Source organism: Prinia subflava, chromosome 3 (genome assembly GCF_021018805.1).
Source record: "Prinia subflava isolate CZ2003 ecotype Zambia chromosome 3, Cam_Psub_1.2, whole genome shotgun sequence".
Classification (NCBI taxonomy): Eukaryota; Metazoa; Chordata; class Aves; order Passeriformes; family Cisticolidae; genus Prinia; species Prinia subflava.
The window spans coordinates 93417391-93440859 of NC_086249.1; the positions used below are offsets into that span (position 1 = coordinate 93417391).

The 23469-nt window shown below is 41.1% G+C and overlaps 2 protein-coding genes across 9 annotated transcripts in view; one reads left to right on the forward strand and one right to left on the reverse strand.

Moving 5' to 3' along the window:
• Positions 1–3807, reverse strand: part of SMPX (small muscle protein X-linked) — a 40503-nt gene extending 36696 nt beyond the window's left edge. Inside the window, exons 1-2 of the mRNA XM_063393571.1 lie at positions 3669–3807; positions 60–119 (exon numbers count right to left, since the gene is read on the reverse strand). Coding sequence (XP_063249641.1) covers positions 60–98 — 39 coding nt within the window. The 5' untranslated portion in view covers positions 99–119; positions 3669–3807. The remainder of the gene's footprint in view (positions 1–59; positions 120–3668) is intronic.
• Positions 3808–14471: 10664 nt separating this feature from the next.
• MBTPS2 (membrane bound transcription factor peptidase, site 2) overlaps positions 14472–23469 on the forward strand; it is a 40670-nt gene continuing 31672 nt past the window's right edge. For all 8 annotated transcript variants that reach the window (XR_010079739.1, XR_010079737.1, XR_010079740.1 and 5 more), the window contains exons 1-3: positions 14472–14716; positions 19621–19769; positions 21486–21624. Coding sequence is in view for 3 of the 8 variants with exons in the window: in XM_063392937.1 (XP_063249007.1) it covers positions 14642–14716; positions 19621–19769; positions 21486–21624 (363 nt within the window). In the remaining 5 variants the exon portion in view is untranslated. The remainder of the gene's footprint in view (positions 14717–19620; positions 19770–21485; positions 21625–23469) is intronic.

Sequence of the window (23469 nt, forward strand, 5' to 3'; positions counted from 1 at the left end):
GCAATGGAGATCGAGATTTATTATTTTATTATATTAAAAACATAAATGCTATCTCTTACCTGAATGGCTTTGACATGTGATGCTGGTTGTTTTGACATTTTTACGACAGAGGCTTATCCCTGCAAGCAAAATTGGAAAGTGTTACAGGCTCTGACATTCTGATAGCTGTGGAAGATAAGCTAGAACTTAACCCATGCTGCCTCTTGACAGGCATCCATTTCATCCGCCCAGCTCCTGTTTCCATCTCAGTTTCCAAGTTGCTTAGTTATTCCTTCTGATATCAGAAGGAGACAGAACACCTGAGCTTCACCAATTAATCTTTCATAGCCACAAATGAAGCTATCTCTTTCACATTAAAAACAATAATGAGTAGAGATAAGGAATCTCTCAAACCCTAACAGCACTGTAAAATGAGTAAGAATTAAGAAAAGCTTTTGAGGATAAACAGTGTATGATTACCCCTGTCACAGTATGTTTGTGGGAATTATTAGAACTTTGACTCAGTTTAGGCCTTCTCTCAAATAAAACATAACTTGTTAGAAAATATTGATAAATGCAGACATAACATTTTCTGACTCACAAATCCTTGCAAACCTTTAATGCCTGTGGATGAAAGTGATGAAGATGGTCAAACAGAAAAGCTCTCCTTGACAATTGCTAGTGCACAAAGCAGCCTCTCTTCAAAGTTTCAGATCATATAGATTCATCAATTTTCTTTAGCAGTAAGATATTGCTTTAGCAATATCTTTAGCAATAAGATAAAATAACATATTTTTCCATATAATTTTATGCAGGTGGAGAAATACGGATTGATACAGTATTAATATACAATAGCAAAGGGAAATACACCAAAATAAAAAGGAAGACAATTTATTAGCAGATTGTTTGAAACACCATCTCAGCCTTTTATTCTCTCACTGAGAAGTTAGATTTTAACTGAACTAGACTTTCATCAAAGTCTTGTTATTTAACTATTATAATATAAAGTAAGGTACTTGTTCTAAAAGCTGAGAAATGAAGTCACCAGAGAAGTCACTAATCACCACCAAACTACAGCATATTTTTGATACTGTATTTAATCTTAGATAGGAAGGGAAGTAATGAGAACAGAAATAAATCACATAGGAGAGAACAGCAGAAAAACACTGAGAAATTAAAAGTGTGTCAAAGACTTGGGTACTCCAAAGAGTATAACTGCCACATTAGGCAGTCCCCAAGAAACATAGATGAGTTGTAGTTTGGCTTCAGCTTGGAATATCAGCAATATCAGCCTGAAACTGTATTGCTGGGACTGTCGAGAAGACTTCCTCCTTCATATTCTCACACCAGTTTTAAATCTGTGTACGGTGCTGAGCAGAATTAAAAGTACAAATGACCTGCCATTAGAGGTCTCCCTCTGGTCACACTCTCAGCTGCAAAAAGTGCTATCCAAACACAGCAAACCAACACAGCATTCAGTCAGAGAACAATCATGTTCATAAACTGCTTTGGGTTTTAATTGCCTGCACTAAATAATTAAATCAGAAAAAAATCCCACCATGCAAAATAAAACCAATATTCTTTTAACAAGTTTTGTATTGTGGTTTTATATATACAATCTTAAAATGAGAGGGAGTTTAGAAAACTTCAGAATTCACTTTAGGGGATGCAATCTCAGCCACTGATATTCATTCAAACAGATTTCAAAAACACAAACGTATTTATAACACTCTGTCTCCTCTATTTTTGAATATCTTTATTAGGCATATAAATAACTGTTCCGTTCATCAGTGATTGTATTCCAAAATAAACACAAAACAATCCCCCAACTGACTGGGAAGATAGGAGTCATAATACAGAATGTTTAATTAAATTTTAATCAACTTCTCATCTTCCTAATCAGAATGAAAAATGGAAACAAACCCACAGGAAAATAACATTAAGCAGCTTGAAACACAGTGGATCTACTTCCCAAGGACTGTCACAAAGAAATTCTTGCCAAGATGTACTTCATCTTGCATGCCTATACACTGCAAAAACACCTCTTGGGCCACTTAGAGATAAACGGCAAGGATTTACCCTGAGCCTTAGCTCTAAAGCAAGCACAGCCTTAGTGCTCCTCAGCGAGGTGCTCTGGGTTCACAAGCAGTCGGCGTTCGAAACTGCTGCAATCAGACACCGGTTCCTAAATGGATGCATGATACAATTGTGTAGGACTGCTTTGGAGGAGGTGATTTTCCTACCAGACCGTGCTGTCCTCATTACCGCCAGAGAAATCAGGACAACAGCACACTACTGAGTAAAAATAGATCTCTGGCTCTTTCCCTTTCCCTCCCTTCCCTGAATTTCCTTACAGAGCAATACTGACCATCAGCCACAGGAAAATAAACCTTAGATTGCAGAAGCATCCATTACTGAAGTGATTAGTTAACTTTTATAAATTCCTTTGTTCTTTCACCATGTGTCTCAGAGAGAGAGTCAAGAGTGCTGCACTGATGGTATTAAGTTATTTCTGGTATTCCAATCAGCTCTGCAAACTTGAAAAAATCCCACTTCACCCTCATTTCCACAGCAGGATTTCACGTCTCTGGCAGGCAGAGAAATGCAGACACACAGCCTGTATTCCCCAGTATCTTTTTGGCCTCCCCACACCTTACCTTTTACCTTTTATGGGCTGCATGCTGAGCCAAACTTAGAAAGTAGTGGCAAGGTTAGTTCAGTTTGGGGCTGGTTTATGGCAGCCTTCCCTTGCAAATTCCCTCGATTTGCAGTGAAAGTACTCACGAGCAGGACTACTTGTGAAATACAGGACTACTGCAGTGAAACAAATGAGTGTTTTGAAGCAAAATTTTGTAAAACAAAGGAACCTATCTTCTATCTCTCTGCTAAAAATAATTTCTGACAGGGCTGCAGCAAGATAATAAGCTGATTTATTCAATTTGCGTTAAATACCATGAGATATCATAATGCCATCTTTTGTAATGCACACAAGAGATGTACAGTAGCACACAGACAACAGCAAGAGCCCTCCCCCTGCCCCAGCTGGAAGTTGTCCTCTCCCCCCACTGCATGAACGGCATCAGGGCACTTTAGAGACAGAACTGCAGTGTATTATCTTATTAAAAGGCTTTGACAGGAACTACACGACTGAGACCCAGCCAGTACAATGAAAGAAGAGAAACCCCTTCTCTGCAGCTTTCAGCCTGTTACATGAAAACTTACTACAAGCCCTAGGCAAATGTGGTCACATTTTCTGTAATACATACACAATAATCTTTGCTACAGTTGCCTGTTAAGCTTAGTGAAAGGAACCTCTCTTACATCAAAACCATAATGTAATATTTCACTAACTATAAATAACATATAAAAACAATAAGCATCTGCCTATGTACTACAATATTCAAACTCATACACACTTCTTATGAGTCATGGGGTTAATTAAGTGACTTTTTGTTTTAAATCTTTAGATCCCCACAGACTATGAAGCAATAGCAGTCTGCTCAGAATACTCTGATACACTGCACGAGACACTAAAATAGGCAGAAACCCACAACTGTTGTAGAAAACTCACAGAAATTACCAAAGAGTTTTCATGAGGGTCTTTCAAGATTTTAATTGACCCTTTAAAGATTAGCTAACTTATTTACTTATATAAAAAAAGTTCCAAACCGTCAGGTGAGTATGCACACCTCCTTTTGATGCTGAAAGAGGTACCTTCTTCTACCAGCTGAGGTATTGACTGTGACCCTTTTAATGTGTCTGAAATAGCTCCGATGCTTTCAGCCTGGACGGCACTGAGTGCTGCTCCAGGCTGGAGTGGGACTCGGCAGAGAAGCGAAGTGTAAAAGGGAATTCCTGTCATAGCTTCCAGTTGTTCTTCCTAAATATAGAGTTTGATTCACCCTGTAACTTGGTCCCCTGTGACACTTGACCATGGTAAAAGCAGGGCTCAACTGTCAAGCGGGAGGTGTTGAAGGAACACACCTTTAGGTCCTTTCCCTCCCCTCCCTCTCCCTGTCATCCTGGCTTTTCCCAAGTGCCAGGCATACAGCAGCAGTAGGTAACACAGAACTCCTCCCATGGCATTTGGGGCAGTGTGTGCCTCCCTACGCCACACCGGGGAAGGAAATAATTATGGAGACGTAATTATGAAGAAGTCACCTCGGAGGAACTATCTAGGGGAGATGAATGACACACCAACATGACCATACTGCTGCTGCTTTGGGAGTCAACTCACACAGCAGCTGCCCTGGGGTGTCGGCAGTGCCTTTCCCCCTGCAGGACAGCCCTGCTCACAGGGAGGGCTCCTGTGCATGTGAGGACATAGTGACCAGCTGCTGAGCCACAAAAAAGCCAGAAAAGCCAGAGGAGAAACATGTGTGTGTGCGTGTGTGTGTTTGTTTGTGTGTGTGTATGAGAGAGAGAGTTTTTACAGCTCCTGAGGGAAGTAAAACATTACACAGCTGTGCTCATGCTGGCTGGAGTATTGTCTTAGTGAGGGCTACTGATGGAGATCCCACAAGTCATGTGTGGGGCACATCCTCAAGTTTCCACTTGCACAAGTGCAGATTCCTGGCCATTTGTGTATCTTCACAAGAATGAATTTCCCTCTTCCTCAATCCTCTGCTGTACCTGACCTCCACCAGACCCACAACAGTAATGGTGACAAGAGCAGTGTCATTATGGGCAATAACTGTCAAGGATCTCCCTTGACTTTCACTCATTTGACCAATGACCCTTTTCATTTCAAGTATCTCAAAGAGGAAGGTGCCCAAGCAGGCTGCTTCATTAGGGCTGTGACTCACTCTCCACTGCTCTCTTTCCCAAAAATGTTGTCATCTGGAAGCTGCTAAAGCTGATGACTTGCTCAGGGAGTGCTGACCACTTACAGCCACCCCCTTGCCAAGCAGCCACAAGGAGATGGACGGCACAGAACTGGGCACGCAACCAGGATGTGCATTGTGTATGTCAGGACTGATGGACACACATACAGCAATCAGCTCGTTCCAAGGAGACCCCTACTCCTCAGAAAGGCTGATTATGCCTGTTGCCAAAAATTTTGAGGCACCAGAAGAGGACTACTGCACTTGAAACATGGTGGAGTTCCCAAGAGGGTTCACAGAGCTGTTCTTTGGCTAGAACAGAGGAGTCTGCAGTCAGTCGAAGGCCCTGCCTTCCAGGTGGTTGAGACCACAGTAAAACAAAGCCAGAATCAGGTAAGTGACCCTACATACCTTCTGAAGGCTCATATTTACAACAAAAGTACCAGAAGGCTATGGAAGAGGCAGTATATTTTTGTAACATGGCCCTGTACATTAACTTATTTCAATTTATATTACAATAGTAATATTAAAAACTAGCTCTTGAATACACAATTCTTTCTTCCGTGTGCTGTTAATTAAGCAAAGGTCAGCTTTTTTTTTTAGCTTTCATAATCTCTTCATCTTGTAAATATGCCTAAGAAACATCAGCTCAACACTGTTTCTGTCAACAAATTTTCATAGCAGAGACAAGTAATTTAATAGTCTTAGTGATGTGTAAACACAAAAAGTCTGTCTAACCTACCTAACACCCAGTAACTATCACACCTGAACTGTATTAAACTGTGAGGATAAAAGGAGTAAACTTAAATTTTATCACTAATATCAGAAAATACAGATCTGAGTAGATTTTGAAGGAAAAATAGTCACTCAACATTATTTTGCAGCGTATCATTGCCTTTGAATAACTTCTGGAATGCACAGCCCCATGACTTGCAGAATCATCTGGTACATACAGGCAACAGATGAATTAGTAAGTAAATAAGGAGACATATGTGCATTTCAGATGATGGATTCAGTGTCTGGCAAGTTAGGGCCCTGCACATTGACACACATGGCACAAAAGTATTGTCTCGTCTGTAGAGATCCAAAAGATATAGCAGAAATGCATTTATTTGAAGCATAAAACCCCAATAGTTAAAAATAGACTTTTGTGGCATTGCTAGAAGCTTGTCTCATTAATATGCTTCCTGGCACAACTTATTAGTTTTGAAAGTGGAGTTGATGGTTAACAGAAATGTGTATGTGTCTTACTTCTCCACTGAGATATTTCACTGCATAATGTCAGAACTGTTTCTTAAAGCTGTCACTGCTTAATACATTTACGTAAATGTTTTGCTTTTTGAGAAACCTCATGAGCATAGATAAAACTTCCCTGAGTGTCCCAAAAGAATTTATTTTTCTATTGTAGTCCACAATGTCTCAGTGTAATGCAAACAGTGTAATACAGTTGAAAATGCAAATCTGCACATAAGTCACAACCTCAGCTCGCTTGAAATAAGACTTCTTGGAAGTAAAAAGTTAAAAAATACATTTCTGGAATTTTGCTTTAAATTACCCTATAGTAGCCACATATTATAGACCTTTAGCAATATAAAACTTTGCTTCTCTGTCTTAATCTTAGCTCCATAAATTACAGTTTATTATCAGGTAAGAATATTGGGTCCACGATGTTAAGTATTTGGCTAATTAATTAGTATTTTTACATTCATTTGAATTTTTTTATGAAGAATATGCAAACTGAAGTTGCAGTCTAACTAGTATAACTATTCTCTTCAGTCAACAAACTGAAATTACTGGTTAAGATGTAAAATGCTATCAGACAGATTTATCAGAGGACTTACGCATAGGATCCTGAACAAAAAAAAAAAACAAACTCACCATCCATTTTCTAACTCACTCAGGTTTTATTTGTATTCTTGGGCTCCTTCCCCTTAGTAAAGATGCATCCATGTAATAATGACTTGGCACACAGACTTGATGAAAGGCAGAGACTTTTAGCAATGGTACTGAGTCATACATAGTCAGACAGAACAACAGAAATTTAAAATACAGTGGAGCTATCAATTTTACCAGGCATCACAGACCATTCTTATGCTTGATTTTAACAGAAAGAAGCTTTAAATCATGGATTGCAGAAAGAGTATCTGAAATAAATCCTCCTTTTTAACCCCTCCGAAGTTCCAAGGAGAAATCATTCCCACAGGAGAATGTTACAAGTATTAAACCTCAGCGATATTTCTCAGAAGAAAAATTGTTTGAGGAAGTATCATCTACTGGTTGTATATGACTTCTCATTTTGCCCAATCTCTATTTCTTAATATCAAGAAAAAAAATCAAGTACTTGCTCTTGAGTCTCTACTTGTATAGTTACGCCAACAACAACAACACCAAGTTATTTAAATAATGAATGACATAAAGTAGCATGCAAAAATATTTGCTGTTATCTAGTAGGCAGGAAATCAATACAAAACATATCTAAATTAGCTGATTTTGTTTCTGTGGCATTTCTCGGCTGCTAAATATTAATTCAACTCCTGCATGCTCTCTTTCTTTTCCATAGAAAAGCATGATGATTATTATCACAGACTGTTCCACAGAGAAATAATTAGCCTTGTATTAAGGAGACGGTCTCAATAAAGGCTTGCAGTGACCTTGTTCTGAATTTCAGAGCGACAGCATCATTAACAGTGTTGTTAGCATCATCTATGAATTTGTATTAAGTTCTGAAAACTGCCTTATGAATATAACCATACAAATTCTAGAACGTCATAGCTTTGACCACTATTACCCAAAAGCCATAGTCTCTGTTGCTTTGTATTGTATAAAATTTCTAGTCACCCAAATATTTTCAGTAACTGAAATATGATGATGATGATGTAAAAGCAACAAATTTGTTTCGACTTTTCTCCTGGTAATTTTAACCAGTATATCTGGCAAAGCTGGTAGCATAGGAAAGAGCAAGGCTAATGGCAGATTTTGAATATGAAATTTAAATGACATGCTGATTTTTGAAAACATCCTCTCTACTGTGATGATTCAGAATTATTTAGAAAAGCAACAAAAAACATGACACTGCACCATCAAATACTGTTCTCAGCATGAGATTTTGACAACACAGGAACTGACTAAATCACTGTTGAAACTTTCAACAGACTACTAATTGTTTTCACAAATCAGGATAAGTCAAATGAGCATGTACTATCTTTTCCAATCCCACCACACACTTACTTTGATGATGCCCATCCCCATCAGCTGATCATATCAGCTGTGCACTATTAGATCTGCTCAGATTAAGATCTTACCTGACTGCAGCAAGGAATTTCGCTGTTGACTCAACCCAGAGTCAACAACCCATATGAGAACTGGGTACAGATATGGCAAAGGACTTGGGGACTCAGCACCACAGAAAGCAATTTATTTATCTGTTGTGATAAAGCATGACAAAAAATTGCAGCTATGGCTCCTGTGTGAGTGCAATCATGTCAAGTCTAACAAAGAGAATAATGACTAAGTTCTGCTGATTTCTCATCTGAATGGAATATTGAGAGGAAAGAAATACATGTGTGAGACATTAAAAATGTGTCTGGTAGAAAGATGCACCCAGAACAAGATGAGGAAATGGGCTGCAGGAAGTAAAATTTAAAGAACATTATACATAAATTAATGCCTTTAGATAAAAAGTTACCATACTCAAGGACAACTGCACCAACCTGCTGAAAGATATGTGATTTATCAGTTGCTATCTTTGGTTTGTACCTGCTGAACAGAAAATAAAAAATGAAGATTGTTAAGTCATGGGTGTGAAGAAGTTTGAAGTTTGAGTCAATATCAGGAGACTTACCTTAGTTCTCCAGAGTCATAAGGAAAAAATCCTTACCTTGTCACATCTCCAAAACAGGATTTCTCAAAAGATGGGGTCATTAAGAATGCTTTCCATGGTGAAGATATGAATAAACCTACTAGTCATACCTATCAAGTAGTCAAACATGATCTCTAGTAAACCTTATTTTTATTGAATCAAATCTGCTACAGAAACATTTTTCAATAATCTGTGGCCTCCTGCCATACAAATATTGCAATGTTCAGAGAGAAATTGCCAAAAGAATTCAGTGTTGGCACAGAAAGACAAGTCCTCCAGCTGCTCCACTGGGCAATGACGCTTTCCAGTATCAAATCTCCAGAATCAAAAAGTGCTTCTCTTAGGAAATTAAATGAAGTCGTTTTTAAAATCTTCACATCTTACTTTGCACCCATATGAGTTAGAGTTGTGGATTGCCAGTATCTTCTATACAAGGATAAAAACAAGCCTGGAAAAGGAAACCATATTAAGCTGTTTCACCCCATCTCCTCTGGCTGTGCAGCAAAAGCTCTTTAAAGTACAGTTCAGTTCCCAAGATCTGGAGCTAAAAGTGAGCTTGAAAAACATTTGTCTTGGAAATTACTTTCGACAACTGCAGGCTGCTCTGCCCACCAGCTATTGCTGAGGTACTGACTATACTCTGACTAGAGTATCCATGATGATGTTCCCTGTTTTATTGCAGCCAACTTTCAAACTATGTTTTTTATTAGTAAGAAGGAAATATTCTTAGCTTAGGCTGCTAACACAAAGTGGTCTATTTAAAGCAAACCCACAGTTTTGTCATGGATAGTTCACAGGTGCTCTGGCTGACAAGGGGCAGAACAGATTTGCAGTACTGGGACACCAGTTAAAATTAGTGTATCCACTGTATGCAGTGCTGAGCAATCACAAAGCTGCTCCCCTCTGTCCTTGAGGTAGAACAAAACAGTGCTGGTTTAACTGAGTGCTGTGCTGCATGATGAAACAACTCAGGAGATGCTTCAGCCATGTGTGCAGTTCTGGGGATATCCTCACTGGTTCATCCTGTGCAAGACACTCCTACTGCTCAGGACAGCCAAGTGCCACACAGGCACAGATGACTCCAGAAGGGATGGAGCCCTGAGCAACCTGGTCCAGGGGAAGGTGTCCCTGTCCATGCTGAGGGACTGGAACTAGATGGTTTTAAGGCCAACCCAACCTATGCTTCTATGAAGAGTAATGCTTCAGGCTTTAACAGCCTACGCAGTGATGAGCTGCACACTACTTTGCCTCAAACTGTTACCTCACTGTGACCTGCTTATGCCAAGGGCCCTTTGTTCCCCAGGGCTTAAGGCTGCCCTACAGGTTTTGGGGTTCAAAGTTGCTAAGTCTAATACTACCACGTGCATTTATTTCAGATTACAGTAGGTATAAAACAATAGCTGTTAGACTGAAACTATTCAGTTTATTTTGCATTCTGCAGTAGAATAGGGGATGTCCACAGGGACTTCACAGGTAATTTAAAGCAAAAAAAAAATCCCTCAAACCTTGAAACAATTGTTTGATATTATGTCCTTCCATGGTCTCCTCCTTCACTAAGCCCTTCATTTCCTGTAATTTAGGTAAACTCACTTTCAAGGATAGACTTTTTAAAGTTGTAAAGGGCTTCTAACATAAAAGTTAATGCTGAAGAGCTGTTCTCCAGTAGATTTTCCTCATGGGTAACTTCTAAATGATTACAGAGGATGCAAGCAAGACCATAATCTAAAAATGGGTAGAACAAGCCTGAAACTAATATTTTTATGGAACTGCATTCTCGAATAATATTCAAGCCACATCTCTCAAGTTTCTCCATTTCCTTTGCTTTCTTTAAACTCTGATACCTATTTGTCCTTGGAATGCAACAGCTTTGGAGGACACTCTTTTAGATGTAATTTCAGCTACAATTTGCCTAACAGAGTTAACACAGATGGGCAAATGCTGCAAACATGACAGCAAATAAGAAAAACCTATTATTTGTTTTGCTATAGCACAGCATTGCCAGATAACTAGTGAAAAAGCATGTACAACTACTGTTTTTTGCAGAATAATCTAGTAAAGGCATATTTCTAGGAACACTTGTGCTTTTCCTTTACCTATGTTTCCATGTGAATAGTGATTTAAGAACAAATTTCATTTGCTTTAAGAATCTTTTTGCTTTAAATCCCACCTTTCCAGCAAGTATTTTTGGTAACCAGGTTAAATACTGCAAACAAATCCTGAACCTTAACAGAGTACTTTGACCTCATTTCTATTTAAATAAAGCAAGACTGTTTTATATTGTAATTGGAACATAAGAACACCAAAACCAATAAAATTGTGTGATGTTCTGCTCTTATCTTTTCTAAGCAGAGCAAAGATTAAAGGATTTTTTTATTTTCTTGTTTGGGTTTCAGTTTCAATGATCACACATACATCTCCTCCATAATTCCCACTACCTTTCTCCCCTATACTGAGTTTTATACGATAATAAGATAATGAAAACATATTTTTCTTTCATACTTTTACAACCAATGCTATACACAGCTCTATACTGTGCCAGTATCTGTATGTCTCCTCTTGTGTCTCAGATTTCTTCTTTATTCTGATCTCTTTATTTCCTCCAGAAGCAATCTCCTAACCTGCAGATGGTCCATTAAGCACCATCCATTTCATCTTTTCCCATGGATTTCTTCTTTCCTGCATTCTAGTCTGTACTTTAAATTCTCAGGCAGGCTTGGAGGCTCATTCTGGAAGCATTTCTGTACTCTGTGAAAGCATCCCTTCACTTTAAGTTACAGTGGCACATAAACACTTGCAGAATCACATTTTATCCCAGCAGTCCTTTCCTGTCCTTAGCTCATCTCTATGCCCAACAACCTGGAGATGAAGACTACTCAGAACCTATCTAAAACCCCATTTTCTTTCCCTGAGGCTCAAAAACTTATCCAATCAATTCATGTTCTGATTGTAGTGTCTTTGAACTGGCAAAATTTACAACCTCTCCTTGACAAAATCAACATCTTGGCTGATTTTAGGTCTGAGCCTGTGATGAACTGCAATTGGGTACAATTTCCCTGAAGCCCTGCAAACCCCTCTAATATAAGAGGTTTTGATAGTGCTCTTCAGGCTAGTTTTACTTTCATTTTGCAACGTGTCTTCTATGGTAATATCTGAATAATCACATATCTATTTCAATAATAGATCAAAGTTGAAGAGATTATTAGACATACAGTTAATTATTCTCAAGATAAAAACATTTACCATGTCTAGAAAAAGATGCCTATGATACTAAATCACTAATTGAAATTGATACTGTCTTAATTGCTGCATTATTAACAGGTTCTATTTGGTATTTACTTGATAAATTATCTTTAATCAGTAGCCGTTTATGAGAGGGTTTTTTTTTTTGCATGGACTTAGATACTCTTGTGTGATGACTGATGTTTAACCTTTTCCAGCATTCTTTGATACTTGCCCCGTTGAGGTCCCTGCTGCACCCCTCAGCTGTGACTCCTGACACTGCAGGTGAACTGCTCTGGAACCAAGCAGGAGTGAAATGTGTATCAGTATCTCTGCTACCTCCTGAGGCATTTTAAAGTGGAAATCTTTAATCCTGAATACCTTTACTCTTAAGATGCAACCACTCCATGTAACACATCAAAGTCCAGAACAATTTAATTTCATGGGAACAAGGATAGACTTTGCCTCTCTGCTATGGGCAAAACACCTGCTCAGGTTGCCTAAGTCAGAACACTGGGGCTGGCAGTTCACTCAGAACATCCATCTTCTGCATTCCAGAAAATTCTTATTTGTTTTCTTGAGATAAACTTGCCAGCAGTAAAATACGGACTGTGTATTTTATTTTCATTCCTCTTTTAGTTGCACTTCCAATTTCTATGAAAACTCAATAAAATTCAAGTCTGTATTTTTATGGTACACCAACTGAAAGCAGAAGCAAAAATACAATAATGTTACGAAACCAGGTCACCAACTGGTTCATTTAAACATGTCCATTTTAGTTTGTTTTATTTCAGTGAGGATATGACACTAATAAAAGTACTTGTGTTCTTAACTGTTTGAATACAATTTCCTTCCTTTGGCTCTGAAGACCACCAGTGTTCTATAATCTATTTATATTAAATTCATGTTGGTCTATGGAACAGCTTGAATTTTCAACCACTAAGGTGTAGAATAAACCATATTTGCATAATTTCTCAATGATTTGATAAATTTGTTAGACTGGCAACCAGTGCAGAAAAAAAAATCATTATCAGGTCTCAGTATTCTGTGACTGTTTATAAGTCCTTTTAGATGCTGGGGACATCTCAAAGTTATCTATGTCAGGGCATATACTCAAATTCAGTTGCATGCAGGGCTGGATACACTTGCTGTAATTCTTCAGATTTTACATCCAAATTAAGTTCTTTCCAATGTTCTTAAAAGGCATTAGTCAACATGGGCAGCTTCCACCAAAAAGTAAGGTCGTTAGAAAGATGGAAAATCTAAGCATAGGGGGAAAACAATCCCTGAGTTGAGATGAAAGACAAACGAATTTAGCAAACAGAACAAGTGAAAGCCAGCACCCACTACTAGTTCAGTTCCTGCTCTGCACCCACAGATGCCAATGATGAGAGGCTGCCTAGGGCTCTGTCACTTGCTGTGGAAGTCAAACACTGTAAATAACTAATGCTTCCTCCTCCTTTGCTTAGTTTTTATACCCGATGCCACATGGTATGGAATATCCCTTTGGGTAATTTGGGTCAGACGTCTCAGGATCCTCTCTCAGGATCTTGCCCACCCCCAGGCCATTGGCGGGAAGAATGTTGGAGAGACAGTATCCATGCTATGTGTTATCAACACCTCTGCAGCTACCAACGCAAAGCCGTGAGGCTGCCGAGGGAAAATGAACTCCATGTCCGCCGGACTCAACACAGGCACACAGGAGAATCAGCATTGACAGTGGCCTGGGAAGGAAACACAGCGAGCAGGAAGCATTTGTTTAAAAGCCATTCTCACAGGCAGCCTCATAGAATGATTTTGTTGTGCAACGAGGTCGGTGCTAAATTTCTGACAGAACGTCAGCGGTTAAAGGGAATCCTGCTACTCTCTGGTTACGGAAGCGCTCCCGCTGTGCTTTGATCTTGCCACCATAAATGACTTTAATTCTCCCGCGCAGCTTCCGGACCGTTCCCAGCAGAGCCGCTCCGAAGAACTCAGGGGAGGACGCAGCTGAGGTAAGTTTATCCACAGGGGCAGGAACAGCCCCAACATCCGCCCGCCCTCAGCCCAGCCCGGCCCGCCCTCAGCCCAGCCCGGCCCGCCCTCAGCCCAGCCCGGCCCGCCCTCAGCCCAGCCCGGCCCGCCCTCAGCCCAGCCCGGCCCGCCCTCAGCCCAGCCCGGCCCGCCCTCAGCCCCCTCAGCCCCCTCAGACCTGTCAGTCCCCTCAGCCCGGCCCCGCCCTCAGCCCGGCCCGCCCTCAGCCCGGCCCCGCCCTCAGCCCGGTCAGCCCGGCCCCGCCCTCAGCCCGGCCCGCCCTCAGCCCGGCCCCGCCCTCAGCCCGGTCAGCCTGGCCCCGCCCTCAGCCCGGCCCGCCCTCAGCCCGGCCCCGCCCTCAGCCCGGCCCCGCCCTCAGCCCGGCCCGCCCTCAGCCCCCTCAGCCCCCTCGGCCCCTCAGTCCGGCCCGCCCTCAGCCCGGCCCGCCCTCAGCCCGGCCCGCCCTCAGCCCGGCCCCGCCCTCAGCCCGGCCCCGCCCTCAGCCCGGCCCCGCCCTCAGCCCTGTCCACCCTCAGCCCGGCCCCACCCCTCGCGCCCCGACTGCGCACGCGCCCCGCCCCAACGCCCCGAACGCTGCCCCGCGCCCGGCCCGTGACGTCATGCCGCCACCTGCCCTCGCTCGACGCGCTGCCCGGAAGCGTCCGCCCGGGCAGTAGAGCCGGTCGGAGAAAGGTTCCGGGCAGGTTGGGTTCCGGGGCTGCCCCGCTGAGGCGCGGCGCGGCCCGCGATGATCCCGGTGCCGGTGGTGGTGACCGTGCTGGGCGGCTGGTGCGCCGTGTACCTGGCGGACACGCTGCTCAAGGTGAGGGCCGAGGGCGCAGAGCCGGACGGGGCCGGGAGGAGGCAGCGGCAGCCCCGTTCCCCCGCGCCGGGAGCCCCGGGCGGCCCAGGGGCGCCGCTGCCGTGCCCGGGCCGGCGGAGGGGCCGCGCCCTGCCCGGGCCCGCCGCGCTCCCGCGGGCCGTGAGGCGATCCCGGCCCCGGGCCCGCCTCCGCCGGCAGCCGGGCCCGGTAGCCCGGGCAGCCCCGGGCAGCCCCGCTCCGCTTCCGCCCGCGCTGCGCTCTCAGCGCTCCCAGCAGGGAGCGCGGGCTGCGGGCTGTGCTGAAGGACCAGAGCCGCGAAAAGTTAGGGAAAACAGCTTTTAATGTGCTGCTTAAGCGCTTCCGTGGCATTTAAATGTGCTATCCGCAGTTTATTATCATTATATTAACAAAACCTAAAAGAAACGTTGTAAGTTTGGGGTGTAGATTATGTGACTTATAATGATTGTTTGCCTGAAAAAGGAGTAAAAAGTAATGCATATTTATTTCTTTTGAATGTCTTTAGTTTTACTGGAAGAAAAAATAAGTTGAGAGAGAACTCGATACAAAGGATTTTTAAAAGAAATAAACTTTGATCCTCAGAGAGTATTAGTAGACCCATCCTTTTCCTCCTGATATAGGGGAGAAGGTTTAAAGAGAAAATACACCAAGACATCATCTGTTATATCTGGGATACATCTGTGTATTGCTCAAGTTTCATTAAGTGCTGTGGCGTTGTTCTGAGTTTGTTTTAAAGATTCAGAGGTGTGATTTCTAAGAGTGACCGACATTGCAAAGAATGCATGCGAAGTAGGCTGTGTGCTGGTTAAATAACGGGGAAAACGAAATGAAACGTTTGATCTGTAATGCTCAATTTTACAGTCCAGGAGCTGCATCTGTTTCTGCCAAGGCAGATAAGGCTCAGAGATATGAAAGTACAAAATGTGCATTTTGTCACTCCTGTCACTGTAAAATACCGGGAAGAAATACAGGGAAATTCAGGTGCTTAGAAAACTTGGAAAAGTGTCTCCCCCTGCAGCGAATTGGAGAGCAAATGTGGCTCCGTTAATGATGAAAGCTGGTAATTGCAAAATATTAGTCTGTACATACTGACAATAACAAATACAGTAATTTACCTGGAGACTTCTCAAATTTTCTTGCAGCAAGTCTATGTTAAGTATTTTTTTCTTAAAAATAAATCGGGCATTGTTTAGAAACACATGAAAAGCTTGGCCAGGTACCAGAAGAGCCTGCTCTGACTGCAGTGAGACACAGCAGCAGGGTCAGCCAGGAGGCTGCTTCTCTTCTGGCAGCTGCTTTGGGCCTGGTGAGGACTCTGGGGCTGTGAAGCAAGAGCTGAGCTCAGGTACCAGACCTGTTGTGCCGTGGTGCTGAGAGCGTTTGCATCTCTGACATTCTGAAGATCTCGTTCTGCATTAGGCCATAAAACCATTCGCTTTTGTAAATAAGGAGAGTCACTATTTCTTGCAGCAGCAAGGGAGGAAAAAAAACCCCACCCTACATTGGCGCCTACTTAATGCCTGATTTACTGAAAAAGAAGAGGGAATGTCGAGAATTCCATAGCAAGCATGAGAGTCCAGGAGTTAAATTTTAGTTCTGATCTTTTAACTAAAAGTTGACCAAAGTTATTGTTAGGAATTATGTGGGAGCTGTTGAGTTTCAGTGAACTTACTGGTAGATCTCATGTTATACATCTCAGTCATAGGTTTCATTGTGAGTACCACAGTTGAAATAGAATTTGGATTAAATAACCAGATTTATATAATTAGGAAGCTAGGTTAGGTTGCCTTTTTTTTTTCTGCTGGTACTCTAAATCTCCACCAGTCACAACCCAAGGCTACTAGTATCTACAGCAAAATTGTACTGCTTAATTAACTGTACTGTTTAAATCTCAAATCACTTATAGTGTAATTACACCAAGAGGATGTACAGAGCATGAGTGAAAAATAATGTGGGAGCACTTTTCCATGTGTGATCCTGTGTGATATTTTTGGTGAGAGAAGAATGTCTGCTGTAACTTGTAGTTAACGTTGATTCTGTAAGCCTGTTCAATGTGCAATGTTTTTTTATCAGTTTGTTCCCTCACTGGTTTTGTTCCGATTTTAAATATTTTGTTTTGACAGTCTTGACTCTTAGACTACAGTATAGAAAGTATAACGGTGTATAAATGTATTTTTGCCCAGATGAATCCACATATTATAATATTGCTAGAATTAAAAGATACATTTGTGTCAGGAAACTAAAGCTATGCCAAATCAAGCTGGAATTTTGACTGTTAAGTCCCTCTTGTTGCTCCTCATTGTACCACTTACACCAAGGTTTTCACTGAAGGTTGGGTTCTGTAAAAGGGAATCACTCAGACCCCTAAATTCCTTCTCCCCAGCATCCTAAGTCATCACACTTCCTTCTGCCCAAAGGAGCAGGAACAAGTGAAGGGCAGGAGGTTGTCCCTCCTTCTCTGAGAAGAAAAGGATGCATTAGACACATTCAGTCAAGGCTGGCTCTCAGCTTTTACGTCAGGAAGCTGAAATGATTCAGAGCTCTTGAACAGATTTTGCCAGCAAAGAAGAATGTGAAGGACTCCTGCTTGCTGGCAGCTACTGATGGAGCTCCTGGAGTATTCAGCAGATGCCTGGCATTTGAAAGGCTTGGGTAAATAAAGAGGTACTGCTTTTGTAGTAAACTAATCTAACAAAAATCCTTTAGATATCAAAGAAGCAGAGCCAAGGCCTGTGTGAAAGCAGCTTGAAATGAAGCACACCAGGGCATGAGGGTGTGTGGAAAATGTGATCTCACTGGGATCAGGACAGAAGGAGCTAAACTTTGCCAAGAAGGTTTTAATATATTTTGCAAAAGTTTAGTTTGCAGTAATTTAGTGATTGTGAATAACGTTTATACAACTTGTGAGGAAAATACAAAAGGAAAAGTTTTGGTACCTTTCTTTTCCACATTTGACAGCTTGGTCAGTTACTCCCTATTTCTCATGGAAAGCTTCATACTTATTAATGTCTTGCTAGGACAGTGGGGCTGTGATGTTGTTGGAATGAATTAGAAGAGATAAATTTGTGGCATTTCTAGGGAAAAAAGTGGGATTTGCATGTGATAAAAGGAACATTTTCAAGTGTCAAATCAATGTATCTGATTAACTTTATTAGATTAATGTATTAGAGTGATTTTGAGGGGTTTTTTTACTGTGAATGAATAGGATGGGGTTTTTTAATTCACAAAAGACAGTTTCTCATGTCAGAGGTACTTAATGATGTATGTATTTTTGTTCTTAATTATCTGCTAGATTATGTGAGGAGGTCTTTTTCTTTATTTCCTTGGCTTATGTGCCACTTATTGTGTACAAGTCTAATCATCTTTGTGATTTCTTCTGTTAAAATTAGCAAAAGCTGATTTGGTTGTGGACACTAAACTTAATGGTGCCATAGGGAGTGAGCAGTGTTGATGGGAGTGCATTACAGTGAAAATTTCTGTTGGTACCCTCAGCTGACAGAACAAAAATCAGTATGGTGAAGAAGGAAATGACACAGAAATATATAGGCAAAAAGGATAAATAATGTAATAGGTGATATGTGAGCAGTGACTCAAGTAAATGGGTCTCACATCTGAGGAAATTTGTTATTTGAAATAAACTTTAGTGTACAAGTGTTGATTAATTTGACAAAATGAGAAAAGCTGTTAATTGTGCATTGTGAGATCCTCAAAACCCCCCCACCACTGTGGTGCAGGGCAGGAGGAATGCAAGGAATTGGCAAGTTCTAAATTTGTTCAAAGGACCACTGACAACAGCCAGAAACTTGTGAAGTTCCTCGTGGGGGAGGAGAAGGGAGCCTGCTGGACGCCTTCAGTAGGTGCTGCTGCTTGTGGGGAACCTTGGGAACCATGCTCCAGTTCAGACAGCTCCAAAGACTTGTCTGGATTGTGTCAGAGACACGCCTGCCTTGGGAACTGCCCAATGTCAGAAGGCCCAAGGCTCATCTGTGCTTTTCCTGAGCTCTGAGTTCCTCTTTCACCTCCAAGGAAAGCATCCCTTCCTCTGGGTTTCTGACACAAGCTTCCATGAAGCAGGTGACTAAAGCCTGTTGAGAATGCAGGCGCCATGAAGTAAAGTTAGCAGTTGCAAAAACCATGTCTATTGGTCTATAATTTAATGCTGCAGATAAGTATTCATAGGTCACATTTATCATCAAGAGAAATCTTTGGAAATACTTTGGAAATACTAGAAGTATCTTGAAATGCTGGGAAGTTACCATAGTGAAACTGCTGTTGCAATACAGGTTGATAATTTGAAATTCTTTTTGGTTTTGTTAGCCGAAACAGATATTCCAGACCCTCTTTAGGCATAGTATTTGTGTTTGAAAAATAGACCTCGTTATCCTTACTAACAGGTGTGTGCAATACTGACATATCTCATCTGTATTAGAAAGTTTGTTTCAGCTGGAGACAAAAGAAGCATTTTTCATTATTGTAGTTTTTGAAATATTTATGGGAATATAATTGCATGTTGAAAGAATACCATCAACAGTCTGTAGCCTTCTAGCCAGAAAGTAGAACTACTGAAAGTGATTTAACACCAGGGAAGATGATGCAAGACCTTGTTTGTCAGATAACTCTGGATACCCAATCTCTCTCACAAACCTACAGTTGTTGGAAATGACATCAAAACAGTGGCATAACTTCTTCATATTACATGTCACACCTAGTTATATGTCAATGTGAATAATTATATATATATATATATATTATATATGTCAATGTGTAGGACATCTACTTGAAATGCTACATCTGTTTTTATACAAACAGATCACATTTACTGCCTGGTCACACCACAAAATCTTCCTGGAATGTGTTGGTCAAGCTGGTTTTCCATTGTCTTGCAGTCGTCCAACTCTCTGAAGGCGTCGTACGAGGACTGGCTGCTGACGTACGGCCTGAGCGTCTCTCCCTTTCACCTGCGGTGGCAAACCGCCCTCTTCAACCGCCAGTTCTACAGCTGGGGGAGATGGAAACCCAGATTTCTCTACTTATGGTACACATTCAGCGTCCTTTTTCTTCTGTCACATACAGAGTCAACAACTGAACCACATAGGTGCCTTTCAGCATTAGAGGGGCTGTGGGTAGACATGGTTATTTTAAAGGCTAATGGTAAAAACAAATTAGAGTGGTTGCTCTAATTATACTGTGTCAGTATAAGTATTTATCCTCTGCTAAATAATACATAAATGTAATACAGGTTGCATGTTGAGATTCTATAAAGCTAGAAATCCTTAAACGGTTTTTACTTGTGGTTTGAACTACGCATAGTTCTGAAGAGTACAGCTGTTAGGGGCAATACTGCATACAGAAGTAGGTGTGAAAGCAGCTGCTCAGATCCTAGATCATTCCCAATGCTGTAGACTTAGCTCTCCCCATCACTAGAGCTTACAAAGAACTCAGAGACAGCTGTGACCCTGTAGTTAATCATTGCCCAGACATTCAGCAGTGATACCTGCTCAGAAGCACCTTGCTTGCCTTCTGTCTTTAATCTGCCCGAACCTTTCCATGCAAAGGTTGCACAGTGCTGGGAATGGGTAGATAAGTAGGGTAGTTTAATATGGGTGCTCCTGGACTGGTTTAGAAAACTATTGTTCAGTTGCCTTCCTAGCATTGCTTTGTCTCTGCTCTGAAAATATAAAAGAAGTAAGGTTTGAATTTCATTTCCTGTATTGCTACCCTCAGTGAGATTGTAATAAAAGAGAAGTCTGCTTCATACTGGTTTCTTTAGTAGGTAATGATTTTGTAATAATCAGTCTGAAATAGCTCCATATCAATTACAGTTTTAATGTGTATAATTTATTACAGTATAATGTTTCCACTAGTCTCTTTAATTAACATTACAAGTCCATGCTGCTTAAAATAAATCTACTAATTCCCAGTGAGCTCCATTAAGGCTGTTAAGAGAACAGTTACGCTCTTGTGAGAGGAAGAGAGACTGGTAGTGAGGTGTTTTAGTGAGAAAAAAAAGTTATCACATCCTTCGACTATAGGACAGTGTAAAATAAGAATATTAATGCTGAATAAAAATTTGTCACTAGGTGGAGTGACATGAATTGAATTTTTTTTCAACACTGATTTTAATGAAAAAATTGGTGAGAAGAACAATGTAGCTTAAGAAAATGGTGTTAATGTGGTCTTGCAGTTGTACTTTTTAGTTGTTCTTTAAAAAAGATTCAGTCTCATTTATTCTTCTTTAGCCCATTTTATTGTTTACGTGAAAGATGCAAAATGTGTGCTGAAGAAGCTTTTATATAAAAGTACATAAGCTGCCCCATCATTTGGTTCAGGTCTCTAAATATGTGATGCTGTGGTGCAACATGGCCAATTATACGTTGTTAGTTATTTATTATTTATTATACATGTTAGTTCTATATTCATGCAAATTTATATATTCATAGCTACAGGCAGGTTACACATATTGAGTAACTGAATAAAAGTATTTGAAATTTGATCAGGATATTGTTTGGATGTAAAACACTTATTAAACAAGGAGAATTATGTTATTAGTGTTGTTATGGTATATTATTGTTACTAGTTTCCTTTAGCATTTTTGTACTGGACTGTTGATGAATTGTGGTAGCATCAGGTAAGTTTTGCCCTGTGCTTTGTGTAATAACTTGTGCTATAAAGCAGAGATTTCCACAGGCAGAGATGATCCCCTTTTTCTCTTGTGGCTGTGCATTGTTCAGCTCTTTGCTTCTCTGTGCAGGTTCAGCATGGGAATGGTGTTTGGCATAGTGGCCATGTTCGGCTCTGTCATTCTGCTGGGAAAGACCCTGCTGCAAACGCTGACCCAGATGCTCACCGAGGCTCCGAAGGCCCAGAATGATCGAATGCTGCAAGTTGTGGTGAGTGTTCCCTCCTCAGCTCTTTGTTTGAGAGCTGTGTGCAGAGCTAAAGCAGCTTCCTAATGGGCTATGGGATGCTTAAATACTCCCATGCAAGAATAACTCAACTCCTGATGTTCATCTACATGAAAATGTGCTGGTTTTTTACCAGCCTTAAAAAAGGCAGAGTGGGTATAGTAAAAGGGCAAATGAAAGCAAATATGTGGAAGAGTTTATATTAAAAATCCTCAGGAGTGGGAATTGGATAGTCATTTTGAAAAGCCCTAAATTATAGTACTAAGAATAAAATTATAGTACTAGGAATATGAAACTGAGTTAAGAACTTATTTCCTGTGAGCTGTGCAGTGTAGAGGCTCTGGTGACCCTAAAGTTTGTGGAGCTCATACATAATTGACAAGAAGACACAAGTTCTGTTTCTTTTAATACAATACAAAATGAGCAGTGGAAAAGGAAAGACAGGCAAAAAGCTTTGTGTGATAGTAGAAGCAAAGAATCATTAGTGAGGAGGTATTTTTTGATTCTTCAAGGACTTATGACTTAATTTACTATGTGAAATTTCAAGTGCTGTTTCTGGCAGTATCTACTTAAAGTGCAATGATATATTTAATTGTTTTATGGATTTCTGGTGCTGGACAGTATATTGTATGGTTTTAGTATGGAATGTATTTCACAGGATAGGAGAGATTGCAAATACTGTCCTTTTAATCTCTTTGCAAGGCAGTACTGGAAGAGCTGACATTGCCTTGCAAGTTTTAACCTAGAAGGATTCCTAGTTACCTTTTTTATACCAAGAGGGCAATCCGGCCAAAATGTATGGTCATTTTCCAGAAATTCAGAAAGTCTTACAGGATTGTTCTGCCTTCTGCTACACAGCTTAGGGCAGAGGTGCCCAGCCATGTTACTCTATTTAAGTACTCAGCTATTGAAGTGAACAGATGTTAAGAATTGTGTGCAAACACAATAGACCTTCTTGTAAGCACTAAACTGACTGCATGCAGCTAGGCTTACAAAATGGCAGAAGTGCAGGAAGCCTGATTTAGCATATGCCATAAACTCAGTACCTTTGGAGGGCTGGGTCTGTTTTCCCATAAGCAGAGTGAGTCTGCAGAGTGCAGTGTGTGTTGGAAAAGCAGGCAGTGAGACCTGAGGGAGAGCTGTGGTCACTGCCACTGCTGTCCTCTGTCCAGAGCCTGCTCTGGAATTACCTCCAGGGGCAGACAGGAGTGGGCAGTCTGTGCATCCTGGAGGGCACGAGCTGAACTTGAGACAGAAAATTTTGTAATTTACATTTCAGCAGCATCTGTCCTAACCTTTCTGGAGTAAAACATCTTTACATCTTTATTTTCTGAGGCCATTGTATGGATCCATCCACTTCTGTGATACCAGAGTAAAGAGGTCATTGACAATATATTGTTCTTTGGAGAAAATAACACAGACACAACCAAAGTAAAGATGAGCCTTTGGAATTAACCTGGTATGAACTGGAACACTGAATGTGGAAAAGTAGGATAATGTTCACAATTTCAATGTGGACTTGTTTCCTCAGTGACTGCCTACTGGCAATATCACTGCATTCAAACCAAGGATTGACTGGCTCTGAAAACTATTTAATAGAGAAAAAGTGATGTCATGTGTGGGGATAAGATTACTTCTCCTAAGTTGCATTGTGGTGCTCGTCCTTTCTTGGCTCATTCTTTCATTTCTGAATGGTCACGGTTGTATAATTCTGCCTTTAGCAAGTTTCAGTATTCTTTTTAAGGGGAATGTGCTCGTGTAAATTGACACCAAAAAGAGACTTACATGGTTGCAAAGAGGTGAAGAATGACTTAGGAGGACCTTCTCATT